This window comes from Ruditapes philippinarum, unplaced genomic scaffold, assembly GCF_026571515.1.
Source record: "Ruditapes philippinarum isolate M1 unplaced genomic scaffold, ASM2657151v2 ctg12476_1_1_1_1, whole genome shotgun sequence".
Taxonomy (NCBI): domain Eukaryota; kingdom Metazoa; phylum Mollusca; class Bivalvia; order Venerida; family Veneridae; genus Ruditapes; species Ruditapes philippinarum.
Window position 1 is genome coordinate 1 of NW_026859500.1, and position 26667 is coordinate 26667.

At 33.6% G+C, this 26667-nt stretch overlaps 1 protein-coding gene across 1 annotated transcript; it reads right to left on the reverse strand.

Annotated features, from left to right (window-relative positions):
* Window positions 1-3: 3 nt before the first annotated feature.
* LOC132756721 (putative uncharacterized protein DDB_G0282133) lies at window positions 4-24140 on the reverse strand (the record flags this gene model as incomplete). The annotated part of the gene is given in 3 exon segments (XM_060747854.1): window positions 4-6390; window positions 7109-7300; window positions 23983-24140. A coding segment is annotated over 1 exon segment (5565 nt). The 5' UTR covers window positions 6222-6390; window positions 7109-7300; window positions 23983-24140.
* Between the last annotated feature and the right edge of the window lie 2527 nt (window positions 24141-26667).

Sequence of the window (26667 nt, forward strand, 5' to 3'; positions counted from 1 at the left end):
TCTTTTAGTCTATTTCTCAAAGTCCTTTCAATGCAATTCATATTTCCTCATTCTTCAATACCCTGACAAACTTTACAGTTTGCCAATTTTCAGAATCCAATTTCAACCCTTTTCATTCTACAGAATCCAATTTCCAACCTTTTTCATTCTATGTATGTCGTATGCTTTCATCAAAATATTAATTCTGTTTTCATATATATATAATTATTATATTATCTAAACATTTTCTTGTTTTTTAATTTTTTGCCTTACTTTATTTCTGAACAAATCTACCCAACTTAAACTTTAGATTACCCGAGAAACAGAATACTTTAGAGTTAAATACCTCTTAAAATTTCCAATAGTTTTTTTATCATAATTTTCTGATCTAAAAAATTAAAACTTCAAATTTATATTCCCATTTTATACAGATGTAATAAAAAAATATAAATAAAATAGTCATTTTTTCAACTGTTAAAATCAAAAAGATTATTCCATTGTTTGTTATTAATTCAATCATTTATAAAAAAAAAAAAATTGCATTAAAGTTTTCAGACATTTCATTTATTTTTCAGAAAATTCAACATTTTTTCTTTCCATACTTACCAATATATCTATCTTTCGATTTTAATTCCTATTCTCACAGCATACATGTATATATTCCCACAATGACTACTTCAATATTTTCTAAGAAAAGAATAGCCTGCACCAGAGTGATGATTTTCTTTCTTGTGGTGCACTAGATGTGTTAACACCATGAATGACGCTGGACATAACGAACAAACAAATTTCACCTTCAAGTCCTTGTGAGAAGCGAGGCGAACGTGTCGGTCAAGTGCGAAACTACTGCCAAACGTCTTATCACACAGCGAACAATTCCAGGAATCTAGGGAATGTTTTATCAACATATGATCTGCGTGACTTGACGATGATAAAAACCCCTGTTCACAATGATCGCATCGCCAACTCTTTGTATTGTTTTCAACCTTGTCATGCCAATTACCATGTCTTCTCATCACTTCATGGGAAAGGAAAACCTTGTCACATTTTGAACACAACATTTCCATAAATTCATCTTCATCACCCTCGTTTTCTTCTTCCCCTTGATTGTAATTATCAAATCTTCTACCAGGGCTATAATTACTCTGTCTGTTGGTCCCCTGCCTCCTTGACATTGTTTGTGAATTACTTACCTGATTCCTTATTCCGCTTCGTACTTGCTGCCCTCGTATCATCTTAGAGCTATCAACAGATGGTTTTATTGTACCTATCACTCCTCTCACAGCCTGTTGTGGTGTTGCTGCTACGTAATGTTGAATGGTTCCAGATGTGGAAATACCCTGTTGGTTGGATCCTCTTTGACCTTGAACCATTGATCCAGTCTGTTGGTTCTGGTTGACGGACATCATGTTAACCCCAGACTGTGTTTGCTGGTACTGACCACTCTGCATTGGTTGTAGTGACATCTGTTGATTAGAATGCAAGTTTGTCTGGAACGCTGGTTGGTGGGTCTGAAAATTTGGCGAGTTTGTTTGTTGCGGAATCATTTGTGGCTGTGTTTGCATTTGCTGAAATGGTTGTTGTTGCTGCTGAAACTGTGGCTGTATGTTCTGAAACTGCTGTTGCTGCTGCTGAACGTTCATCTGCTGCATAGGCTGCTGTTGAAATTGTGGCTGCTGCTGAATGACCATTGTACCCATGGAAGTGGGAGTGCCTACTACATTCATTACAGGTGGAGGTAAGGACATGTCTGGTCTCACACCCATACTATGTTGGGCAAATTGGGGCATGGACATTTGCGAATTCTGAACAGGTGGCAAACTATGGTCTACAGAACTGCCTGCACCCGCGAACTGCATTACTGTCTGGCCTTGTAAAGGAATAGATGGGGACTGTGATGAAATGAAAGGCTGAGACTGCATGGACTGCTGCATCATAGGTTGGTTTATTTGGAACTGAGGTTGATTCATTTTGGATACAAAGTTATTGCCTTGTAAGTTTCTATTGGTCCCAAGATCTTGATTTTCATCTCTATCTCTTCCATGTCTTTGATTATTACGACCAGAATTTCTGTCATCTGATAGGCTTGCATCTCCACTAAAGGAACCTTTTCTTTCATTTCTATCAAATTCTCTATTTTTTTCTTTTCTTCTATCATTCCTACCTTCCCATGAACCCCCTCTTTTATTAGAATCATCTCTCCATTTGTCATTTAATGTATCACCTCTTTCTCCTTTACTGTCTTTAACATTGTAATTTTCATTTTTCCTATTTCTATTGTCATCGCTATCATTTCCTCTCCTATTGCTTTTATTATCAACATACTTACCTTTATTTCTTTGCTCCTTATCCTTACTTCTTTCATCTGTATCACTATTGGAGAGATTTCGTTCTTTCCTGAATCTATTCTCATCCCTGCTATTCTTTTCTGCCATTCTACTTGTTTTGTCTCCATATCTTATAGTCTTTGTTTCTCTCTCATCTCTGTACCTATCAGCAATACCCTTCTCATACTCCTCATCCCTTTCATTTTTGGTCCTTTCAAATCTTTCTCCAAAATTTTCTGCTTCAGAATAATTCTGTCTGTAATCCAACTTCCTGTCATCTTTTCTATAACTAGACTCGTAATGCATGTAATCCTTATCACTCTCAGAATTTCTGTATGTACCTTTTGAAAACCTATCATTACTTACTGTTATTTCAATTGGACTCATTGACCTCCTCTTTTTAATTTGACCAGTTTCATAGCCAGAACTGTAGTTTGTACGTTTCATTGCCACATTGCTTTCAACCTTATCTTTGGGACTCTCAATATAAACTGACCTTCTACTTTTGTCACCCTGTTTCAATTTTTGGACAGAATCTACTTGATTCATTCTTGGGGAACGCTTATTGCTTTGAAGAGCAGTTTTGCTACTCTGCTGTATTGAGCTATTGTTCACCACTCTTCGGACATCTCCTGACGTACTTTGAATCATAACATCCCTTGATGCATCAGTAACATTCTTATTGATTCTTGGCTGACCAGGTTTTCGGAACACTGGCCTCTTTGCTTGTCTTGAATCGTACTCGTCATTTACTTCATATGCATCTTCATTTTCAGAAACATCTTCCAGATCACTTACATTATCATACTTAGCCTCATCTTCACTCACATCATCAAGATCACTTGTATTATTATCTCTCTTAACCAGCTTATACTGTTTATTACTCTGGTGGGATGCACTTGGTGGTGATATACGCTTTATCAAAGGCTTCTTTTTAACATTTTTACTTTCTCTTACCACTTTGTTTACATCAGGATTACTTAATAACTTTTTAAGTAATTTCTTCTCAATTTCTTTCTCCATTCTTTGCTTTCTTTTTATTTCTAAAGATCTCTTTAATTTAGCCCTAGCTTGCACAGACAAAGGTTTCTTTTTACTAGCAGTTACTCGACTACCTGAAGATACTAAATTACGACCCTTCTTTTTGTCAGGAACAGGTTTATCAACATCTAGTATGTCATTGCTATCATTGTATGTCAGTGGAATATTTCCAGTATAATCTGGTGGGCCCTGATTGTTAACAAATGGAATAAAAACAACTTGCTCACCCTGTGGAACTCTATCAGAATGATGAAACTGTTGTGGAATATACTGAAGAGGGAGTGCGTCTTCACCTTGTTGCACATCCATTTCTGGATTAATAATAATCTGTCCAAACTGATCAACCATGTGAGGCTGATCATTGTTTGGAATGAAAATAACCTGTTGTGGATTAAGGTCCAATGTTTGATCATCTAAAAGGGGCTCAATATTAGAAACATCATCTTGTATTACATCTGAGTGTTTTTCCTTATCTACCACAGACTTTCTGTCCCAATGCTTATTTTCCTTTCTCTTTTGTCTACCATTATCTTTATGGCCATCTCTAAAGCCTCTATTATTATTCCTATTTTGACTAAACCCTCCTTTGAAATATTTCTGTTTAACCCTCTGAGATGCTACATCCCTTGATTTAAATGGCCTATTTGTAAACCTATCTTTATTTCCAATGTTTAACCCTTCCCTCTGAAACCTATTTCCCCTTACATTTCCAGTAACATTTTTAGAATATGAAAACTTTTCAAAACCTCTATTAAACTTATCTCCCCTTTGATTATCAAAGCCTTGACTTACTCTATCAGTATTTCTAAACTTGGAATACACTTTATTGTCTGAAATTCTATCATCCTTTAAAATTGCCCCTGTTACACCCACTTCACTCTTACCATGTGTTTGCTGCTTTGATAGATCAGAGTGGTAATGTGCAATCATTGGCTTAGTCTTGTGCCTATTGTCAAATATTTTGTTTGAAAATCCTTGAAAGGACTTTTTCCTTTTCAAATAAGAGTCCTTGATTCTTGATGCTGTAGAAAATCTTGACCGGCCAACAAGATTATTATTGTTGTTTCTGCCAGTCGGTCTTAAACCCTGTCTATTGTCTTTATGTCTTTGGCCATAGTTAAAATTAGTTCTAAATCTGTTTGTCGATGCTGACACAGTGTTTGTATTATTACCATGGATTCCACTTGGTCTTTTTGACTCCAAACTGTCTTTAAAACTGAGAGAACTTCCAAACTTACTGGTGCTTGAATTGGCACGTTTATCAAAAGCAGGTCTGGATTCATTTTTATTTTCTCTATCTCTACTGTGTTGTTGTTGTTCATTACTTCCCCCTTCTCTACTGTGCTGTTGCCTTTCTTTACTTCTGTTTTCTCTGCTAGGTGGCTGTCTTTCAAATGCTCTACTATCTGTATAACTTTTACTTCTTGATGCATTTTGGTGACATCCCCTTTCCGTGCTCCTCCTCGACTTTGATCGACTGTGCTCACCAGAGCTACTGAATGCTTTCATTTCTTTTTCAAAGCCATCATCATCAGCCATAATACTTAGAATGTCTTCATCGTCAATGTGTCCAATGTCACTATCTAATTTTCTTCCTGAATTACTTCTTTGTCTAGATGAATGTTTATCTCCTGGTTTCTTAAAACTACCACTGTCAGCTCTTGATTTGTTAATACTTTGCTTCCTATCCTCTTTTTTCTTGCTAGTACCACTGACTGATTCATGCTTATTTTGGTTTTTCTTCGAACTGTCATGTGTCTTCTTTCTGTCAAGCGTCTTCTTATCCATATCCTTACTGTTTTCATCTTTAGATGTTTTATTGCTTTTTGTTACACTTAAAGTTTTGGAGTTTTTCTGGTCAGACTTTTTATGATCATGTGTAGAAGCTGTTTCACTTCTATCCTTATTTCTTGTATTACTATCCTTTCTGATCATTTTACTTACATTATCTTTTGAAGTTGCACTGGTTTTATTTCCACTATTTCTTCTATCACTTGAACTGCTCCTTGTTGAATTTGCTCCTTTTCCTTTACCAGTGCCTGGCCTATCTGTAGATTTAGAGTTGTCCCTCTTGTCATCATACCTTTTCTTCTCTTCAGTGGTTTTGTAAGCTGACTTCTTGTCTGTAAACTTATCTCTTTTCCAGTTAGTATTATTTCTTCCATCTCTTCCACTGGGAGTCAGATGTTCATCTCTGCCATAATTAGATCTTTGACCTGGTTGATTTCTGTTAATCCCTGAATGATGATGTTGACCAGTTTTCTTTTCTCTAAACACATCATGCTCATGTCTTTGACGATGTTGTTCATTAAGATTGTTTCTCAGGTCTCCATCATACCTGGCAGAGGTATCAATAGTGAATTCAAAAGTTTCTCTACCGCTGTAATAATCATCATCAATTCTGAACTCCTGGTCCCTATTGCTCAGATCATCTAGGCCCTGTGGTCTTCTATTATCTAAATATAAATCATCATCCCTGTTATCGAATTCCCGATATCCTCTGACATCTTCAACAACATTTCTTCTGTCATCTTGATCTCCATATACAACATGATCTTGAAACTCATCTTGAATGTTCAAATTCACAGAATGTATGTCTGGATAAGAGTCTCTGACATCAGCATAGTCTCCCCTGTTCTCAAACTCGCCTCTTCCATATCTGTTCTGGTCAAAATTTCTCGACTCGTCTCTGAATCCTCGGTTATGGTCTCTATTGGCTTGAGGATTACCATCAAACCCAGATCTGTTGCTATCTCTGTGGTCATCCCTCTTTTGAATACCACTGAATCGCTGATTATTGCTTCCAAACTGTTTGCCTTTACCTCTGGCAAATCCGCCCCTTTTTCCAAAACGCCCACTTTTGTTTCTCCACATGGTCTTTTTCTTTTTTTGATAAAAAAGAATAATCTCTACCTCTTATCTCTTGTTTATCTATTCATTTTACTATCAACTATGAACACTTTCTTCATTTGGTTAATGACATTACTGTGATTACCAGGAATAATCATTCATTAGTACCAATGCAGGAGTCTGTACCATCAACCTGAAATATCAAGCATGTCAACATATTTATTACCATCATGTCTTTTCATGGCGAGTTAGTTTCACAAAACAAATTCAAGTAACAACTTTTTTAGTCTAATGATGTATATTTAACACTTTAAAAGGAGCAAAACACATTTTGAACTCTTGAGTGTCAGATTTTAAATATGCATTTTGTAAAAGCAATACAAATTCTTGGAAAAAAGTGCATGCTAAATGGTTGAGCCCATTGCTATTGATTTGAACAGGAAATAACTAAGCAATAAGTATTTGAGCTGCTTCAAATAAAACATGAATAGTCCACAATATTCAAAATCTCAGGGTTTTTTCCCCAGGATTTTGGGAACATGACCCATACTCATGGAATTGGGAATTTCAGCAATGTTTTGTTAAAAATTGGGAAAAAATGCATGACTTAAATTTTGCAGTGATTAAATGAATGCAGAGAATCACTGTCTAGGACAACATCTTCATACATTTAAGAATAATAACAGTGAAGAAGCCTTTATTTTCAAAGATTTTACATTTTGTTTTTTTAATATTTTTATTTTGTAACTTTCAATTGGAAATTTTTTCCTGTTGGTTGGGAAAATAATATAATATTTTCAATTGGGAATATGACCAAATTTTTGGCTATGAAATAAGCCAAAAAAAAATCCCTGAATCTTATCAGCTGAAACAAACATTTACAGCAATACTACAAAAAGAAAGGTACTTACAGTTATTCAAAATGAAAATGGATGTACTTTGTAAAATATTTCTTCCAGTGTAATGTTCTTTGTCCACAGATTATCGTTGAAACGACCACTTGATTTCTTCTTAATCTATACAGAGGATGATCTTAATTCTTATCTGCCAAACTGTCACTCAAATTTGTGATAAAAACCTCCCACATCCAATATCAGTACCACCTGAAACAATATATACCTGGCTCATTATACTTATCATACATTTACTTTGTTTTTGAATTGTTGTTTTTTTATTTGTTTGTATGTTATACATTTGTATCACAAATAGAAAGCAGTGATTGATCTAAATACTTGACCTGCTTCAGAGACACATTAAAATCATTGATTTCGCCTAGGGACTCATTGTTTTTAAACATGGGCATCCTTGGCCTCATTTTAGGGAACTTCTAGATTAGTCACTGAGTAAATGATTACAAAAATAATGGATAAGGGCAGTTAAAATAAAACTAAAACAAGAACTGTCGGAGGACAGTATCACTCGGCTATTTGAAAAGGTTGTCACAACTTACTACATAAACTACATAAAATTGACCAAAATAAAAATAAAAAGGTACAAAGACTTATTACTAAGATGTTTTATCAAGTAAATCACTGCTTTATTATTATGAATGCATAAAATTGTCCCAAAAAAGGCACAAACCCTTCAGTAGTTATGGAGATAACAGCTTACAAGCAAAACTTTAGGATGAATTTCTAAGTTGAAAAAGGGGAGAAAAATCCGCCTAAATGCAAGATAGAATTATGGATCTTGGTCATTGACCTACAATTATGACCCTAAATGCATATGTGAAATTTAAATAAATATCTTTAACAGTTATTGAGATATGTAAAACTTGCAATTAAAACATTAACCAAGAGACTAAGTAGAAAAGGGGAGATAAATCAGCCTAAATGCAAGATAGTTATGGAACTTGGTCAGTGATATACAATAATGACCCTTCATGCATATGTGAAGTTTCAAATCAAAATTTCTGACAGTTACTGAGATATGTAAAACTTGCATGTAAACATTACCCAAGAGACTAAGTAAGCAAGAGCCATGTTATCATGGCCATCCCCCACCGAATGTGTTTGCTCATTGGAAGAATGTGTATTTTGTAGAGAAGAATTATTCAATGTTAAGAGGTCTTTTGGTAATGAAAACTTATGGCTGAAGTGATAAAAGCTATTGAAACCTATGTGAATACTGATGGATGAAAATAATAACAGGCAATAACTGAAAAATAATGCAGGGTAGGCTATCATTCTTGTGTGCTGCACTCCTCCTCAATGAGATCTATCCACCTATGAAGTTTCAAGTTGATACCTCTACCACTTTTTGAGATAAGCTCGAGACAAAAAGTATGAAAAACAAGCATTTGATAGTATTGCGGGCAATACAGTAGTCCCCTACCGGTCCCTCAAAAAGTTCTTTAATTGTCATACACTCCTGTGTATTGCCATTTATAATGAATTTGAGGATGAAGTCTGTATTTGAAAATATCAACCACAAAACATAATAAAATAAGTTTGTCTATATCACAGTAATGTGTTAAGTTTCCATGCTTAGTAAGGAAATTATGTTTATACAACCTTGTCATATTATTAAGATGTGGGATTTTAAGGTAAATCCTATAAGGAATGAAGAAGTTGGAGTGAAAATACCAGTTTCTCGAAAAAAATCTAAGTTCAAGGGGGACATAATTCTGGAAATAGTCTTGCTAGAGTATTTAACATTCTCAAAAATGTTGAGTGATAATAAGAAACATATATATGAAGTTTGAAGTAGATACATTAGGAAATAAAGAAGTTATTTAAAAAAGACAACAATTTTTCCTCTAAAAAATCTAAGTTCAAGGGAGGTAATACTGATATTTTTTGTGCTAGAGTTATAAACCTTGTCACATATGATGTGGTTGATGACCAGAAACTTATATTTAAAGTTTGAAGTAAACACCTTAAGAAATAAAGAACATATAGTGAAAAAGCTGAAAAAATTTAAATCAGAAATCTTGAAATTCAGGCTATTTGTTGCCATAGCAACCAGAATTTTCAACATAGGAAGAAAAGGAAAAGATGTGCATAATCTCCAGACTGCCATCTACCCATATTTCAAGTTTCATAAAAATATTTTCTGTACTTTTTGAGTTATCACTGGATCCAGTTTATGTGTTAAATGTGCCATATTTTCAGACTATTTGTTGCCATAGCAACCAGAATTTTCAACATAGGAAGAAAAAAAAAAGACGTGCATAATCTCCATACTGCCATCTATCCATATATCAAGTTTCATAAAAATATTTTCAGTACTTTTTGCGTTATCGCGGGATCCAGTTTTGTGGACGGACGGACTGACGGACTGACAGACAGACAGACAGACGGACAGACAGACAGACGGACGGAGGGTAAACCTAAAGTCCCCTCCGGTTAAACCGGTAGGGGACTAATAAAAAAGGGCCATAACTCAAAAAATTATAAAGGGAAGAGTTATCATTCTTGCACACAGCATTCATCCTCAATAAGATCTATCCACCTATAAAGTTTCATGTTGACATCTTAAAGACTTTGAATTATGCTCCACTCAGGTGAAAAATTAAGTATGAAAAATAACAAAGGGCAATAACTCAAAAATTATGAAAGGTAGAGTTATCATTCTTATGCACTGCACACCTCCTGAGTGAGATCTATCTACCTATGAAGTTTCATATTGATATCTTAAAGCCTTTTTGAGTTATGCTCTGGACAAAAATTAAGTTTGAAAAATAACAAAGGGCAATAACTGAAAAATTATGCATGGTAGAGTTATAATTCTTGTGCACTGCACTCCTCCTCAAAATGATCTATCCACCTATGAAGTTTCAAGTTGATATTTTGAGATATGCTCCGGACAAAAATGTCGGACAGACGGACGAAGACTATTTCTATATCCGCCGCCGCCTTTCGGCGGGGGATAAAAAGGGGAGATAAATCAGCCTTAATACATGACACAGATATGAGTGCTGATCAGTGATCATTATTTATAACCACAAATATACATATGAAGTTTCAACTTTGTATCTTTAATAGTTTCAGAGATATGCAAAACTTGCATGTTAAACTTAACCAAGAAAAGGAGATTTTTTTAATATTATTCAGTCAAAATACATGGCAGAGTAATAATCTTGAGATGTGACCTTCAATTATGACCCTAAGTACATAGTGTAAAGTTTCAAGTAAATATCTTTGAATACCTTTAACCAAAATTTCTAAGTTTCAAAGGGGCAAATAATTCTGCAAATATTGCAGGCAAAGTTATGCAACTTTGCAAACTGGTGTACATTGTTACTATAAAAAAAGTCTTGTAAATTTCAATTGAATATCTCTAGCAATAATTGAGATATCTGACTACAAAAAAACTTTAACCAAAATTTCTAAGTTAAAAAGGGGCATAATTCTGTAAATATTGTAGGTAGAGTTATCAAACTTGTCAATCTGATGTACATTGTTACTATAAATAAAGTACTGTAAGTTTCAATTGAATATCTCAAGCAATTCTTGAGATATTTGACTTTACAAAAAACTTTAACCAACCCAGACGCTGACGCCGGGGCAACAACAATAGCTCTCCTTATTTTTTGAATAGTCGAGCTAATAATAGAAGATGTTTCATGCTTAATATCTAAACTCTAGCTATTTGGGTTCTTTAAAAGAAGATATTTTAAGTTTTTACTATATGCATATAGGGAAAATCAATGACCCCCTGGGGCAGGGCCAATTTTGACCCAAGGGCTTTTATTTGAACAAACTTGGTAGACACTCACTAGAAGATGTTTCATGCTTAATATCTAAACTCTAGCTATTTGGATTTTTTCAAAGAAGATTTTTTAAGTTTTTGCTATACACACATAAGGAAAATCAATGACCCCCGGGACGGGGCCAATTTTGACCCCAGGGCTTTCATTTGAACAAACTTTGTAGACACCCAATAGAACATGTTTCATGCTAAATATCTTAGCTCTAGCTCTTTGGGTTCTTTAAAAGAAGATTTTTTAAGTTTTTACTATATGCATATAGGGAAAATCAAACCCAAACCAAAATGCATGCCTGCGACAAGCTTGCCGCAAGCTTGTCGCAAGCTTGCCGCAAGCTTACAGCTTAAATACAAGGTTGCTGCATGCTTGCAACGAGCTTGCGCAAGCTTGCGATGACTTTTGAAATATATTGCAAGCTTGTTTAAAATTCATGCAAGCTTGCGAACATTTGATGTAAGCTTGCAATGCCGCAAGCTTGCAATTAGTAGACACTTAGAAAATTTTTGTACAAATCTACACTTAGAAATTTTTTGTTAAAGTAATGGAAACACTTAGAAAATTTTTGTCAAAAGTGTACACATTAAAAAAAATAAATCCAAAAATGGTAGTTTCAGTGATAATTAACTAGTTTAAACTAGATTACCACGCTAAAGTTTGTCTGCCAATGAAATCGCCCTATTTTGTTAAAATTTTGCCAAAATATTTACCATACAATGCTATAACTCAACTTCATGTATTAAATTAATATGTGAAATGAGCCGATTTAATGGACTCCGCCTATTCATATAATGTACTCGATTTGAATGGGCGAGGGCTAACTGTATGTCGGTTATAGGTAATATACAGAGTTTTAAGAAACTATTTTTCTCGCCTCACCAGGTGTAGATTTTCCAGGGTAAGCCTGGAAGAGAGGCTGGAAAACTATGGAAAAGCATGGAATTCCATGGACATTCATGGAGAATGCGGTATTTTTTCCATGCTAGATGGACTTTTTTTGTCCAGCCATTTCCAGCATTGTTGGAATAGGCTGGAAATTGGCTGGACATTTGTGGTAAAAGACTGGAAAACCATGGACTTTACTTCCATATAGCATGGAAAGTGGAACTTAGATTTTTTTGATGCTGAAAATGTGTTAAACTTTCTCTAAGTATGCTGGAAAAAACTTAACTAGTTTAAACTAGATTACCACGCTAAAGTTTGTCTGCCAATGAAATCGCCCTATTTTGTTAAAATTTTGCCAAAATATTTACCATACAATGCTATAACTCAACTTCATGTATTAAATTAATATGTGAAATGAGCCGATTTAATGGACTCCGCCTATTCATATAATGTACTCGATTTGAATGGGCGAGGGCTAACTGTATGTCGGTTATAGGTAATATACAGAGTTTTTAAGAAACTATTTTTCTCGCCTCACCAGGTGTAGATTTTTCCAGGGTAAGCCTGGAAGAGAGGCTGGAAAACTATGGAAAAGCATGGAATTCCATGGACATTCATGGAGAATGCGGTATTTTTTCCATGCTAGATGGACTTTTTTTGTCCAGCCATTTCCAGCATTGTTGGAATAGGCTGGAAATTGGCTGGACATTTGTGGTAAAAGACTGGAAAACCATGGACTTTACTTCCATATAGCATGGAAAGTGGAACTTAGATTTTTTTGATGCTGAAAATGTGTTAAACTTTCTCTAAGTATGCTGGAAAAAACTTGTAAAAATAACAACAAGAAATCTGATTTTATATATTCAGCTCAATATTGTAAATTTACGAAGAAAATATAAAATCATCATTTATTTTAATGTAAGTTATTGTAAATGATTGAAATTTGACTCTTTATACATTTCATGTAGTTGGAAAAGGGTATCTCTGTCCATGTCTATGCAAAAGAAGTAAATGAATTAATTGTTAAATACATATTATTATTTAAATAAATCTACATGAAGTTATGTACAATGAAATAATATCCATTTCATTACAAGCTTTATGTTTAACTATAAATTAATTAAAGTCTGTGATTCAATCATTCAGACACTAATCATCAAGATGGGATTGCATTGCTTGCCATTGTTAAATTCTAAGAATTCATGTTTTTGGATAACAATAAATAAATAAATAAACAAAACAAAAACAGTGCATGAAATAATCTCATATATATTCTATATTAAATTAATCAATATATATATTGCTTTTATTTAGGAAAATAAATACTACATCCACTGAGATTTTACACTACACTGATCAGAGCCTTGATAAAATTCATTGACCAGCATTTTCCCATCATCTGGGCATGATTAATTTATACTCCCTGGTCATTCCGACAGATCAGGCTGTTCCATGTGATTATTTTGGGGAGAGATAACATTATAAATTTCATATGCACAATGTGTCTAGAAGGACATGCATTGCAATCTTTTTGTACAAGAATTTGTAATGATTTTTAATATATATATATCTATTAGCTATTTGATATTTTCTTTTACGTTCAAAGAATGAAAGTTAAAATGATGAGTAGATTAACCCTCACAGCTTTACATAATGATAGACCTGTCCAGTTTTACAGTAACTGTTGTAAAATTTGAATTCTAAGATTTCTGGGTCAGCAAAGAGAGCATTGATTACAGTGGATGTACTTGATATTTAGCAGTTTTGGAGATATTGTTTTGTTTAAGATTTTAAAGTGTTTAATATTGGTATGATAACAATCAGAATCACCTGGGACAAGGAGATATACAACAGAATCAGGTATTTATAAACCTTAAGTTACATTAATGCAGAAACAGGTTATCTATCAAACTATCAACATTTGTAACAAGATATCAAGGTTGTTTTTATATTTTCAATTTCATGCATTTGTTTGTCTGAAAATTCTTTTTAATCTATACATGTATAATCTGTAAAATATAAATTATTCAATGATTTCTTTATAATGATAGTGTATATTGTTTAAATGGCATGTTAGTAGATCTTTTTATATTTCCTGCAAATTAAATCAATTTGATTAAATAGGACTAAATGGTACAATCAGTAGTTTTGTACAGCTGAACAGGGTCAATCATAATTATTTGTTATGTTACATGTATATGTTGTGTTTTCAATGGAACAATCTAAAATTACATTTTACATTATACATACATAATTTGCAGGCTGGGACATAAGTGCTGACTGTGAGAATTAGCGGCAGTCAACAGTTTAATAATGATGTGCAGTATTAATCCTGAAAAAGTATATTTTTAAATCTCAATACTTTTCTATTCCACATCTTTTCTTGAAAAAATACATACTGGGTAATAAATATTGTCACAAATTTACTTAATTCTTATACAGAGAAATTCTTTAACATTTGTGCATATTGAAATAAGATATACTGCATTGCTTTAGTATTTTTTGAAAATGCATAAGCATAGTTAATATTTAATAGTTAATACTGTTGAAACATTAGATTTGATGTTATTAAAAGATATGAAATATAACTGCATATATGCAATAAAACATAATTCATTACCTCGTCTGTGTTTAATTAATTATGAATTTTATCTTTAAAGGTGAGCACAACCATAAGAAGTTCTAGGAAACACAGGCAGAGGACAAAAAATGGACATCGATAAAAGAAATAGTAATTTAAATAATCAGAAACATTTAAAACAAATTTAAGATTGAATAGTTTGTCACTGACAGACTAGGAGCAAAATAATTGCTTAAAACAATTTGTTGGATTCTAAGAAAACAAGAACATACCAAAACCTGCAGCTAGAAAAAAACTGTTTGTGTTATAGTGAATGTAGGGTGTTCTATTCTGTTTTTGGACTAAAGGATATGTATTAAATTTACTTACATGTACTTTGTATTGATTGATGTATGTTTTTATTCTTTGCTATTTTTTTTTTAATTGGAAGAAAACATTAGTGTAGCAAATAAATTTTTTTACATCAGCTTCTTTTTACAATTTATGATTAAATAAGTTTATCATGGTAATTAATGCCTTTTTTTTTTTGCATGTTACATAGGATTCAGAGACTGTTCGTATACGTAGCAGCTCCCTTTCCAAATAGGGTTTACAGTTTTTGCAAGCTTGCGATTAAGCTTGCGCAAGCTTATACATTAAGCTTGTAGTTATACATGCACAAGCTTGCGCCATAGCATGTGCAGGCTTGCGGATAAACCTGCGCAAGCTTGCAAATAAGCTTGCGCAAGCTTGCTAATAAGCATGCGCAAGCTTGCTATTAAGCTTGCGCAAGCTTGCGATTAAGCTTGCGCAAGCTTAAATATTAACTAGTTTGCAGTCAGATTTTTTTAAAATAACTGATCGCAAGCTTGCCGCAAGGTTCCAATTACTAGCCAGTAGCAAGCTTGCAACATAAGCTTGCAGCAAGCTTGTGACAAGCTTGCAATGTTAGCTTGCGATTTTGGTTTGGGAAGACCCCCCAGGGCGGGGCCAATTTTGACCCCAGGGCTTTTATTTGAACAAACTTTGTAGACACTCACTAGAAGATGTTTCATGCTTAATATCTAAACTCTAGCTATATGGGTTTTTTCAAAGAAGATTTTTTAAGTTTTTGCTATACACATATAAGGAAAATCAATGACCCCTGGGGCGGGGCCAATTTTGACCCCAGGGCTTTTATTTGAACAAACTTTGTAGACACTCACTAGAAGATGTTTCATGCTTAATATCTAAACTCTAGCTATATGGGTTTTTTCAAAGAAGATTTTTTAAGTTTTTGCTATACACATATAAGGAAAATCAATGACCCCCGGGGCGGGGCCAATTTTGACCCCAGGGCTTTTATTTGAACAAACTTTGTAGACACCCATTAGAACATGTTTCATGCTAAATATCTTAGCTCTAGCTCTTTGGGTTCTTTAACCTTTTCCCTTATATAAGCGTGTTTCGACGGCTTTTTGCCCCCCCCCCCCTTTTTGAGGCCTCAAACAGTGAAAAAATGTCCTATTTAGACCCCAAACACTGTTTTTCGTTTGAGAAATGTTGTTAAAAAAAGTGACCATTTTTTCGGCGCCGTCCCCCATCCAAATAATACATCAGGGGGTTGCCAGAAGAGGGATGTGCCCCCTTCTGTTTGGGGGGTTTGGAGGGGGTGGAGTCCCCCTCATCGCCAAGAAAATTTTGGACTTGTGAGAGGCTTAAAATGACCCCAGGTTGATCATAAGGTAACGTGTAACCAACGCTGAAAAGCCTTTGACTCTATCTCAATCCTTTGAGAAGTTGCAGCACTTTGAAATAAATTTTGATGGAAAAAAATTGAGGCAAAAAAGTGATTTTTGGCAATTTTGAGATGTCCCCTCATTGCCATGGTAACAGGAAATTTAAGACTGAGCATGTTGTTACAAAGGCAATGGTCCAGTCAACATTTGTGCCAAGTTTGATTAGTATTGAAGCATTTTTCATAATTTCATAGTAGTTTGAACTTGTAAAGGAGGCTTTTCAGTGAAAATGGCCATTTTTCACAATATGCTCATGGGGGAAAGGGTTAAAAGAAGATTTTTTAAGTTTTTACTATATGCATATATATGGAAAATCAATGACCCCCCGGGGCGGGGTCAATTTTGACCCCAGGGCTTTTATTTGAACAAACTTGGTAGACACTTATTAGAACATGTTTCATGCTAAATATCTTAGCTCTAACTCTTTTGGTTCTTTAAAAGAAGATTTTTTAAGTTTTTACTATATGCATATAGGGAAAATCAATGACCCCCTGGGGCGGGCCAATTTTGACCCCAGGGCTTTTCTTTGAACAAACTTGGTTAAGACACCTATGAGAACATGTTTGATGCTCAATATCTTAGCCATAGCTCTTTGAGTTCTTTAAAAGAAGATTTTTTAAGTTCTTACTATATGCATATAGGGAAAATCAATGACCCCCCGGGGCGGGGCCAATTTTGACCCCAGGGCTTTTATTTGAACAAACTTGGTAGACACTCACTAGAAGATGTTTCATGCCAAATATCTAAGCTCTAGCTCTTATGGTTTTTTAAAAGAAGATATTTAAAGTTTTTCTTTCGGTTGCCATGGCAACCAGAGTTCTGCATGGAATTAAATTCTTTGAACAATTTTTAAAGGTGACCACCAAAAGAACATTCCTGTGAAGTTTGGATGAAATTGGCCTTGTGGTTTATGAGGAGATGTCATTTAAAGTAAAAGTTTACAGACGACGGACGCCGGACGAAAAGCGATCACAAAAGCTCACCCTGTCACTTTGTGACAGGTGAGCTAAAAATGACAGGTGCCGACGTCATTCAACCTCCATTAAATGTCACTTGACCTTTTGACGGGAAAAAAAATCTATGGAAAGCCATTTGTGCATATAAAATAGTTTGTGAAAATTAAAAAGTCAGTTTCATTCAGTCATTTAAGGGAGTCTGTGTAAACTGCCATATTGATATTTAATCTTCATCAAATAGAAAAAAAATTAAATTCAATGATATAAAAGGACCAGAAAATCACAACAACAGTAAAATTAAGTGAAGGCTGGGATATACGATAACGGGATATGCGACTCGCGCTTTCTTATCAAAGCCAATGTTGGTGTCCAATTGGAATCGATCGATCGATAAGCGCCGTGTTTAAACGCCGTAATCACGGGAGGTGGGCATTGAATCAAGAGGCCATCTTTTCTTAAAGGTTATGGGTAAATTTACCGTTTTTTAAATACTTTTTCATTTGATCAATTTTGAAAATATGAATAAATATTAAACAAATACAGAAAAGTATTGGCATTTAAAAGTTTTCTCACATTTAATTATGATAGAAAATTTACGTTTTGCAATAAAAATACGTTCAGAAATACCTTCCAATATATTGTTTTTTTCTGACTTATTAATATGATATCATGGAAGACGGACAAAACCCCACCAGTTAAAACCCCACCAGTCAAAATTTTATAGAGTGGACAAAACCCCACCACTAAATTTTATAGAGTGGACAAAACCCCACCACTAAATTTTATAGAGTGGACAAAACCCCACCACTTATTTGGCAAGATTTGATGAAGTATAATATATATAATACACACATTTTTTTCACATTTTATTTTTTAATTGCAATATAACATTTGTGTAATATAAGAATGAACAATTTTATTAACAATGCATGTACATCTTGCATGTGCAATATGCAAAAAAGGTGTTACAAACTGTACACAAAAAACTTAATCCTAATCCCTGAAGAACAAAACAGATTATTTATTGATGTTTTGATTGCAAAAAGGTGTTACAAACTGTAACTCCTTATTGATGAGTTGTTCACACATTATTTTGAGTTTCTGCTGATGCACAATTGTTTGTTTTTTAACATGTTTACAAGAAAGTTTTGTCCACTCTATAAAACTGAAGTGGTGGGGTTTTGTCCACTCTGTAAAATTTAGTGGTGGGGTTTTGTCCACTCCATGAAATGTAGTGGTGGGGTTTTGTCCACTCTATAAAATTTTGAGTGGTGGGGTTTTAACTGGTGGGGTTTTGTCCTACATTCTGATATCATTATGTCAAATTTGTCAATAAACATACAAATTATTTTGTATTGGGACGGCTTATTAATTATGTAATGAAAGTGTACAGCTGCTATAAACATGATTATAACATGTTATAATTTCTGATTTAATGAAATATCTGACCATTGTTTTATTAATGTTTGTTTGTAAATGGCCTTAGAAAACCTTTTGATGTTTAACATATTTTTCACATATATTTGTAATTATGTTCTTATTAAGCTTTCATCTTCATTCTTGAATAGATTGTTTTCTTACTACACACAACAATGCCCTTTTCAAAAATGCTGTTGAATGACAGTTTTAATTATAAATTATAACTCAAAAAGATAGAATTTAAGATGCAATGTTCATATATAAAATGAAAACAAAGATTCATATTTGCAAAGGCCACTGTGGTGAAGTTGTAAGCATACTGGTCATCAACCTACATACCCATTGTTAGAGTTCCAGCTTCGACCCATTTGTCATGTGACATTTCTGTATGTATATATATATGCATCAGACCAGTGGACAATATCTGTGATTTTTATACTGAACCACTGACTCATTAAAAGTCTTTTACACTTTTATTAAAAAGCTAGGCAGCATAAAGGACTACCTAGTTGATAAAAAAACACCCTATCAAAATATTACACATTACAAAAGATTTTTTTTAAATATTTATTTCATCTTATGAATATTAGCTGTACAAATGTAAAAATAATTGGAATACAAAAAATTTCACTAATACTCGTTGCATACCAACTTTTCATTTCAGGGTATAAAGCTATAAAGTTGATATCTTGAATTGCAAAAACAATATTGATGATATATATCATTATTCACATAATCCATATTTTTTTCAAAATGAGATGATATGAGCCAAAAAATGCACTTAATTAAATAGTAATAGAAGTGTGTATTTTGTTGCAGAATGTTTTATTTCATACAAATTCATGTGTGTTTAATAATTATAATGGAGAATTCTTTATTATAACTTTTCAATGAAATACCAAAACGCTATGAAAACATTGTAATTTTACTAAAAGCCACCAGATTCATCCTAATTTTTTAGAAAATTTTGAAGTGTAAAATATTGTGAAATGAACAAAAAAGTACTCGGCACTTATAATCTACATCAATTACCAAACAGAAGTCAAAATATGCATAAATGGCCCCTACTGCGTTAGTAATGCATTTTAAATATGGTGATAAATACTGCAAAATACAGTCATTAATTGCACATAAGATATAGATTATCACTTGAATCTTTAATCTGTTAACTTTTCATAAAGTTTTAGTATGTTTTTTTCCAAGTGTAATTTCTTTGGAATATTTTGGGTCATCTGGAGGCATGCGGCTTTGAAATAATGTTTCATCAGATATATGAATGCACAAGTAGGTCAAACTTCATTTTCTCTGTGACACGAATACATATTTTAAACCTTGGCGAATCACTGATTGCAACACTGTCATAAATCGAGATAACTGAATGGCATAAACTTCATTTGCAGAGTTTCCATCTGAATCGACAAATTCATGGTATCTAATGTGACCTTACACTCAGTAACTTGTTCATCAATACTGGTATTCTCAAGCAAAAAGAAATTTGTGAAGAAAGTATCTGATGGAAAGTTTTCAATCTTCGATAAACCTGCAATTGAGATTGATACTTATTATACATAAAATAAAGAAATAAAAGACTATAAAAGTGCAAATAACAATTGACACCATGACAGGATATCCTTCATGATATCAAATGACACAGCTAAGGAATCTATAATTTTTAATAAAGATGTTGTTTTTTTTTCATTCAGATAACAAATTATGGTTTTCAAAATTAAAAAGAAACCTTACCAGGGTTTTTTTTTAGGAAAAGGGGAAGACGCTGGACGCTGGTAGGGAGGGGAAAAAATATACGAAAAAAGTCAATTTGGGGAAACTTTATTATGAAGTTATTTATACTATATACTTAACTACATAGTAGAGAGTTACAACTATATCTTTTTCCCCTTAAAAACTTTATCATCATGCAACATATTCTTTGCAGTATAACATATTTTCTTAATATGTATGGCGGTGAATGGTTTTTATACTTCTATTTTTGTATGAAATTTAATACAGTATAGGTATAATAGTGTATCTGTGACACACTTTAGCTCCATACAAGTCATTTTCATAATAAGAAGTACAAATATATTACTTTACTAAAAATAACCAAGAAAATGACAATATTTTGATAGCAACTGATTTCCAGAAATAGTACCGTTCAGTACGGGATATAGCCAAGAAAAAAAAATGGCTGCCTCCATGTTGAGACAGTACTTGCAGCTTCCTGCAAAGTTTTTGGTTATTTTGAACTACAATTGGTGGTTTATCCTGCATAAAATGAAGAAAAATAATATTTTAAACCATGTAAATATTAAATCTAGCTGATCCAGTTTAAAGGAAAAATAGAATTTTTGGGGGGAAAAAACTTGGCTATTTACCGAGGGGAAGACGCCGACTATCGGTGTCAATTTGTTAGTAAAAAAAACCCTGCTTACCTACTTCTAAAACATGATTTTTTCTACTTTTTTAATAATATGAAAAAGGCAAAGCCTCAAAGCGAGCTCGATGTTCTTTTTAAGTGAAATAGATCTAGTATGAAATAATCGCTTATTTTTATTTCAACTGCAGTAACGAGTGCGTGTGACGTCACACGTACTGTACGTGTTAAATATGGCCCCGCCCCTGTCGTGAAATGAATAACGAGTTTTGAAAACGTTGATAAAGCGTTTATTTTATTCCACTCTATAATTTTTCAAGCGAAATAAAGATTATTTAAAATGAAATAAATGTAAAACTTAAAACGTTTGCGACATTAAAATAGCGTACTTGATTTGTTTGTTTTCACGTGCTGTTTGGCGCTACATTGTGACGTCACGTAAACAATATTTTAAACGTCTGTACAGCGTTAACGACTGAATAAAAGATATTGGTGTTCGGATTCATTTTCTTAGTTAGACCATTTTCTTTCATTCTAGATAGTTTTCACAACAAAATTCGACAAAAAATTGTTTTTATTTATCAGATTTCAAACAAAATGGCGCCTTCGATTTTCATTTTTTATACACAGCTTCCGTTATTCTGGTTCCCTGTCCAATTATGGTTCCCATTGATGTGCGCGGGTGATCAGTCTACACATCCGTTTTCAGTCAGAATTCCTCAGTTTTTATCGTTATCTTTAAATTCGAAAGGTTGCGATGTGTCCAATTCGGTACTTTGGACGAAAGTTTTCAAATCCATCACTTAGCAGGTACTCGCGTTACCGTAAAGCTCGCTTTGCGAGCAGGCCCTTCGGGCCAGCTCGTCGAGCTCGCTATCAAACGATTTAACTGCAAATTCACCAATTTATGGTTTGGTCTCAGATTTCACCAAAAAATTGTTGAAATTTGACACTGAATTATGAAAAATCATACGAAAAAATTGATCCAATTTTACTCTCTTGCTATAAAAATGTCTATTGTTTACTAAACAAGAGCGATCAGTAATCACATGTGTCGCCTCATGATGGCCAATTTCATGTTGGGACAAATTTTGTGACAGACGGACAGACAGACGGACAGTGCACAACTAGACTTGGTTCTGATCATTCCTGTAAAGTTTGGATAAAATTGCACCAGTAGTTTATGAGGAGTAGTCCGGACAAGCTCTTGCGTATCTGGCAACACACAGAAAAGAACACCTTTTTATCAAAGGGCCATAACTCAGCCAAAAATCATTCAACCAGAAAACCCGTGCAATATGTGCAAGGAATTGAGCTTCAGATCAATCCTGTAAAGTTTCATTGAAATTGCATTAGTGGTATAAGAGAAGTAGTCCGGACAAACTTTAAAAATAAAAATTATTAAAGGGCCATAACTCTGACAAAAATCATTGAACCGTAAAATACTGACAATATGCACAACTAGACTTGGTACTGATCATTCAGTTTGGATGAAATCTCACCAGTAGTTTATGAGGAGTAGTCCGGACAAGTTTTGTGACGGCCGGACGGACAGACGGACGGACGTTCTCACAGGACAGTAATTATGTGGCTACTCTATTGTTCTCTCTATTGTTCTTTTTAGCCACGCAAAAGAAAATAGCCACATAAAAGCATTACGGAATGAATGACATCAAAGAGAACCTATTGTCCCTCTAGCCACATAATTACTCTCCTGTGAGTGCGGACGGACAGACAGACGACAGAGAAGTGATCCCTATATGTTGCCACTACTCCGTAGAGGCGACACAAAAATACTAACATGGGACAAATTTAATTGACATATAACTTTCATTTACGAGACAAAAAATGTACATCACGTTAGCATTCCGCCATTTTATTTTTCGGATTTTTGTCACAGTTCATAAAATTGGAACCCATAAAATTTCACTTTAACTCACTAAAGTTCCATAATCTTAATGTTAAACCAAAGATATTTAAAGGATCTTTCAAAATATTCTGCCAGTTTTCTTGTAATTTACTTCTTTCAACGAAGTTTTGCAGACAAAAATTACCCTTTCACGGCGATCAACACATCAACATCAATTTCGATTGAGATTTTTATTCTTTCAACAGAACACAGTTTTCACATTAGAAACTTTAAACACCATGTTAAAAATACATCGGATCAATGTCATGATACTTACAGAATTATTTTATTTACTTTCTGAGGACTTCAACCCCATAAAGTAAACATACCGATCAATTTTCTTGACGAACATTTCCTCCGCCCTGAACTAAATTTGTAAAATGGCAGCCCTGATTCCCGATTGGACGAAAACACACAGGAGCGATAATCTCCGTGTTTCCCGTCCCCTTATCGTATGTCCCAGGTGAAGGGGAATTTTTGAATCTAGCCACATGGTATAATATACACATGTAATTGGGAGTAAAAGATTCTAAAACAGAGATCCCTTGGGGTGATAAAAGAGGAACAGTTAAATATTGAAACACACGTTTTTATGTTGTTTTTAAGTTTGTTTTTTTTAGATATGAATATAAGAATGCTAAAATGATATTTTTGCTATTTAAAATGAAATGGCTTTCCATATAAATAACGTTTTGACCAGTGCACCAGTAGCATGAAGTCTGTTTAACTACGTCATACAAAATGGTCGACCATTGTTTACATTTGTAGTGAGCGAGAATTTCATAGTAACAGAACACTGTGATGCATTTATATGAGGATTAAATGTTAATTAAGTTGTTTTTTTCCTTCTTTTTTTTTCAAGTCAGTAAAATTTTATATGAAAAACACCTTGTATAAAATATGTACATCGGTATCGTGGGGACCCGGGCTATTAAATTCAAAATTTGTTTCTGTTTAAAATCAAAATAACAAACTGTCTGAGAGTCTATAACTCAAGTTTACTTAAACATGTTTAAAGCAACAACGAAGGCGGTACATGATTACCATAAGCGTTTTACAAATTTTCGGAAAATTTTAATGAGGACTTTGATCTCCTGTCTGCATCTACTTTCAATGAGCGTCTGAAAGGGGCAGATCAACCAAACTAGTTACAGAGTTGGGCCTATAGTTTCACTATCAGACCAATTTTAACTTACATCTTTGTTTCTTTACTGCAGTTTATTTTAATGTCAGTCATTTATCATAAAAACCACACATCATTTCGAGGAGAAATATGCTTTATATATCGCTTTAAAAATGATAAATTTTCCGAAATCTGGAAACATCAACTTCCGGTTCGTCAGTACGTCTATTTTCTGTGATGAACGTTACAATACCGTGATAGTTGACAAATGCGGTATGACTAAATAGCGAAAAAGACCCATTTACGCATATTTAGTGCATGTCATTTATGGTAATCACTTTATGACATCCCTTTCCTGGAGGAGGCGGAGTTTCGAAGTCACATGCTTATGACATCACAGAAAAACAAGATGGAGGCTTCCAAAACAGAGGCGCGGGAAATAGTCCAGAAAAAATACCATTTTTCTGATTCAAACTCCCTTCAAAAATTGGAAGACATCATCTTTCAACACGAGAAACAAACCAACTCTCTTTTCGTGTAAGTAAAGACCCGTAAAAATAAGCTTAAGATACCCAGTATGTTTAATTCTATTATTGTCCAAATTTTGTTAGAAATTATACCGAAAAGCGAACGGAACAAATACGCGGAAAGTGTTACTGGACACAGACAGGGACCCCTCGTGACCTCCCCACTCACAGGCACTAGACACAATTATTTACCCATATACGCTCATAAATACTATATATAAAGAATATTCTTTATATATAGTATAATGAGCGTATATCAGTGTTCATTCTAGGAGGGGGGATGGGGGGATTCACCCCTATTTTTGAGAATTCACTCCTATTTTTTCAGAGGCAGGGGGAAAATTTTGGTAACAAGACAACTCACCCCCCAGACGATTCACCCCCCCAAAAAGCAAGACAACTCACCCCTCAAGACAGTTCACCCCCCAAAATAGATAAGACAATTCATCCCTCATAAATGATAATCATGTTTATGGTTAAAAAAGAATAAGAAAGTCAATTAAGATATTTATTTATTTATTTTTATTTATTTATTATGTCATATTTACAAAATATAACTGTTTACAAGCACATATACCATGATGTATACAACAAAAAATATAATTTTATTCAATTAAATCAAGTTTATATTGAGGGAAATGCCCATAATGTATGCATTTTTCATAGACATATTATCTATCATTTTTTAAAGAGTCTTGATATTTTTATTGTATATGATGCAAACATGTACAACTGTTTAATTATCCATTATCTTAAAGTGTTGAAAAACATATTGTCTATTCTACATCCACTTTTTTATCAGAAGCACTTAACACCTTATCATTGCTTGATTGTCACTTCAACAAAATATCATGAAGAAGAAGTACATTGTATCATTTCTTTTTGGGAATATTGTAAGATTGTAAAATGTCATTTTATGTCATTTAAGTATAAACTATAATCGGGACGTTTGGGAAATATTGCATGATTGTCATTTCATGTCATTAGCACATATAATTAGGGCTGGGGCGAGTATTCGAGTACTCGGATAATCACGAATCAAAATGAAAAATCGAGTACGAATATTCGTCAGTCCAGAGATCGTGGATTGCGATCTTATTTGTTTATTATACATTCGCTGTTTTTTACACTTTAAATGTAAAAAAAATCAATTTGTGTATGAATTATGCGACGTTTACCTAAATACAATTTGCTCATTAAAGACAGGAAGTAAACAAACATGTACCATGATGCTGAGCTAGGAAGTCATTAGTTTCGAAAAAGGAACACTTTATCTTTATTGAAGCACTTGTTTTTAAATATTTTTAGAAGCTATGTATAGATCTATAATGATGTGACATGTATTGAAGACTGATTTTATTTTTTAGGAATCCACAATTTGCTAAACGCAAGTTAATACGTCAGTGTGAGATTACATGTATTGACTGAAAAGGAGTCGCGGGAATAATAAAAATCCACCAGCAAAATTAACTTCCAATTTTTGGAAATACTTGTCTTTTCATGTGATTAGGCAAGTTCGTTGTACCACCTCTACATAAGTCAATTTGCCATGGCATGTTTTACAAACTGCTTTTCCTCATTTTCATTGAAAGTAAATTTTGCTGGTGGAATTTTATATTGGGGCGACTCGTTTTCAACCTAGTTTATATTTGCATTGCATATATGTTTAATGAATAATTAAATAAATTTTAGTATCGTTTTAAGAAAAATTAACATGTTTTCAGAACTAATGTTCATGTTTTTATGGGTGTCTTGATAACAAAAGATTTGTGGTTCGATTTGTGAATCGCATGTGCTGAATCGTGGATCAGATCGGATCGTCACTTACACGACGATCCACACCCCTACATATAATGGGGATTAATTAGTATCATTTGGGTTGGGGAATATTACATGTCTCTGCCAGGAATCTGTCTAATCACTAGTTATCACTTCACTTAACAATTCGTCCATATATTTGTAATTTTTACAGTTTGTATGTAAATAATATGTAAAATATTAACACATAGTAACAATATTATTTTTAAGTAATAAATTATAATAATTAAAATTTAAATATGACTAAATATTTTATAAATTCATATTTAGTAAAGAAAACAACAAAATTTGTTTATTGCAAACAGCTAATTTTTAGATGAATTTCATCAAAAATTAATTTATAAGAAAATGAGGGGTGAATTTGTCTGTTGTCATTTTTCCAATAATGCGGGGTGAACTGTCTGATGGGTAAA